The sequence below is a fragment of the Polistes dominula genome, unplaced genomic scaffold (assembly GCF_049000335.1).
Source record: "Polistes dominula isolate Pdom_NZ unplaced genomic scaffold, Pdom_raw_medaka contig_37, whole genome shotgun sequence".
Taxonomy (NCBI): domain Eukaryota; kingdom Metazoa; phylum Arthropoda; class Insecta; order Hymenoptera; family Vespidae; genus Polistes; species Polistes dominula.
In genome coordinates this window covers 1,102,677-1,105,675 of record NW_028301169.1, presented here as the reverse complement: position 1 = coordinate 1,105,675, position 2,999 = coordinate 1,102,677, and the positions used below count along the sequence as shown (strand labels likewise).

Genomic DNA, 2,999 nt, shown 5'->3' with positions numbered 1-2,999 from the left:
GTAAAGTATCTGGAATAAAATGACTAATTTTATTGTACATGTAGAACAGTATTATTGAATTTTAGGTAATTAGAATAATGCGTGATTCAAATTTCTAATATCTTTTCAAATTATCATATGTAGCAAGATAGAAATCTTCTTTACCGACAGTGGTAAAGTATATTACATTCAAGTATTCTTCAATCAAGCGTCTGATTTGAAAGTAGGTAATCATTTCATATTCTTGTATTTACTGTCAATAAATATGAGAAAATACTCTACCGATAATTCCAGATGGCGTTGTTGTTTCACCTAAAACAAATGACTACTCTAAACGTTTCATTTCTAAAAGCGGTAACTTCAAAGAATTCGTATTCACATGTGACAACATGAAATATTCTTGTATTTACTGTCAGTAAATATGAGGAAATACTCTACCGATAATTCCAGATGGCGTTGTTTTACCTGAAACAAATGACTACTCTAAACGTTTCATTCCTAAGAGCGGTAACTTCAAAGAACTCGTATTCACATGTGACAACATGAAATATTCTTGTATTTACTGTCAGTAATGATGCAAAATACTCTACCGATAATTCCAGATGGCGTTGTTGTTTCACCTAAAACAAATGACTACTCTAAACGTTTCATTTCTAAAAGCGGTAACTTCAAAGGACTCGTATTAACATGTGGACACATGAATCAATAAAAATATGAATGAGATCAATCATAATTAAAGTTTATTATTATTAACATATAAATAAATAAATTGAATCGAAATGCGTTGTAATTTAAATAGAAAAACATTCAAGTTATGTCATTGCGCTTGTAAATGGCGATGCAAGTGTTTGATACCACGTAAAAAAAAAGCTTCACCAGCATTTAACAGTGCAACGAGTAGAGATGGGATTATTGGTTTACATCCAAAATTGTATGCTACAACATCCGATGCACCATCGGTTGGTAGATACAATATTTTGCCGATCAAAAGTAAAGATACAACGATAAGGTTGGTTGTATTAAACAAAAAAAAAAAAAAAACAATAATAATAATTTTCACTCGATAAACTTAAAAAAAGAAAAAGAATTGTTAAAATTGTAAAAAAAAAATGTAATAATATATATGATTGGTACGAATAAAAATACCATTTTGGATTGGTATTAATTTAGTTGGAAGAAAGAACTGGAAACGAAGCAATTTTCGTTGAGCTTGGGTGGTCGCCATTTGGAATCTCGAGTAATTCAAAGAAAATTGATGATCTCAGGACGCGGTCCAGGAACTCATGAGATAGAGCAATGGCCGGAGAACATTTTCAACAAGCCGTGCAAAAGTATACGTGATGATATCGGTTTTGGGACTACTCGACGTTTCAAAACTGTTTACTCAGAGACACCTGGTCCAGGTTGATCAACACCACTCATAAACACACACACAAATATTTCTCCTGTGAATTTTCTTTACAATATAATTATGATTTTGTTAAGGTTATACACTTAAAGTACATAATCCTTACCATTATTTGGAGTTGAACAGATTAAAGGGTTTGTCACCCTTACCAACTTTTGAATTTGATGGTCTCATGCCAAGATTTCGACAAATTCAACGTGATTGCTCTCTTCCTAGCAACAGGTATTATTTTTTCTATTGTTAATTATTAATAATTGATTGAATTTTGTAATGTTAGATACAATGTAAAAGATCCAAGATTTCTCGATGCTTTTTTGAAGAAAGTTACTGGAAAAAGGGGACCATATGATTTATTTACAGGTAACAATTGTATAAATAAATTACAGTTTGTAGTATTGGTTTATTGAAAAATGAAAAAGTTGAACAAACGAACATTAATTACTTGATCCAATTAATTAGCAATTCCAAATTTTAGGACCAAGGGATGAAAGTACAATTAAGGGATACTTTGGTACAAAAATGGAACATTATAATGGTTGGCCTGTAAATTTGCCTGGTGTAGTAGATCAACTTTTACACAAATCATTTTATTACAAAGGTCGAATGTCAAATTGTCCTAGGTACAAGATAATCATTTGTAAAACTTACTGTCAAATAAAATAATAATAATAATAATAATAATCATCATCATCATCATCATCATCGTTTAGGTTTCCTAAGATCAATGGAACAAGAATGGCATTGAATGATATCAACATGTGTTACAAAAATCCAAATGATCCTGGACCAGGACATTACAATCCATCCTCCCCGAGAAAACCCATTAATAGAATGAATTATCCATTTGACAGTAATATCAAAAATGTACGACCAATTTTTTTCGAAGACATTCCTGCCCCTGGACCAGGAAGATACAAATTGAAACAATTGAAGAAGATTCAAGGCAATGGATGGACATGGGTATTCAAAAGCAATGTTCCACGTACCATGGGTGCCATAATTCCTAAACCATACAATGATTTTTAATTAAAATTTATTTATTCATTTATTTTGTATATATTTTTTATATTTTATTGGGCAAAATTTGAAGATTTTCATTTAATTTCAATTATCTCAAGGTGTTATGAAAAATATTCATGAGACAACCTCCCCCCCCTCACCCCCATAAAAATCATTTGATGAATTTTAGCATAGTCATTCGTACTTTTACCATTTGTTGTAAAAAAAAAAAAAAAAAAAAAATTGACAAGTGTTGTTAGATTAGAATTAATTTCCGTGATGTCGACACGTTAAAAAAAAAATTATTACATCATGAAATAGTTCACAGAGAAAGTTATTGACTTAAATTTGTCGATTTAATTTTGCAACAATTGCAACACAACAATGACGTTTAATAAAAAAATAAAATAAAAAAGAAAAAACCATTGACGATTAAAATATACATTTAAATTACTATTTGATTTTGTTTCATGACTTTTGTTTTTTTTTTTTTTTTCGTAACATGTGTGTTCAATTAATATTGATAGTTAATTAAAGTTAAAAAAAAACAAAATTTTGAGAATTATTTACTTAGATAATGTTTAAAAAAATTTGTTCAACATTACCAATGAAC

General features: G+C 29.6%; 1 protein-coding gene across 1 annotated transcript; it reads left to right on the top strand.

Annotated features, from left to right (window-relative positions):
* The first annotated feature begins 758 nt into the window (after nt 1-758).
* On the top strand, nt 759-2,463 carry LOC149030425 (ciliary microtubule-associated protein 2). The gene is made up of 6 exons (XM_089179249.1): nt 759-988; nt 1,150-1,382; nt 1,465-1,609; nt 1,665-1,747; nt 1,863-2,007; nt 2,098-2,463. The coding sequence occupies exons 1-6, from the start codon at nt 759-761 to the stop codon at nt 2,411-2,413; spliced, it is 1,152 nt and encodes a 383-aa protein (XP_089035375.1). The 3' UTR covers nt 2,414-2,463.
* Nucleotides 2,464-2,999: the final 536 nt, after the last annotated feature.

Excerpts from the sequence above, each read along its gene's own strand:
- LOC149030425 (XM_089179249.1), top strand. The coding sequence starts at position 759 with ATGCGTTGTAATTTAAATAGAAAAACATTCAAGTTATGTCATTGCGCT. Across the intron at positions 989-1,149 it reads AGTAAAGATACAACGATAAG|TTGGAAGAAAGAACTGGAAA; the intron begins GTTGGTTGTATT and ends GTATTAATTTAG. Across the intron at positions 1,610-1,664 it reads TGCTCTCTTCCTAGCAACAG|ATACAATGTAAAAGATCCAA; the intron begins GTATTATTTTTT and ends TTGTAATGTTAG.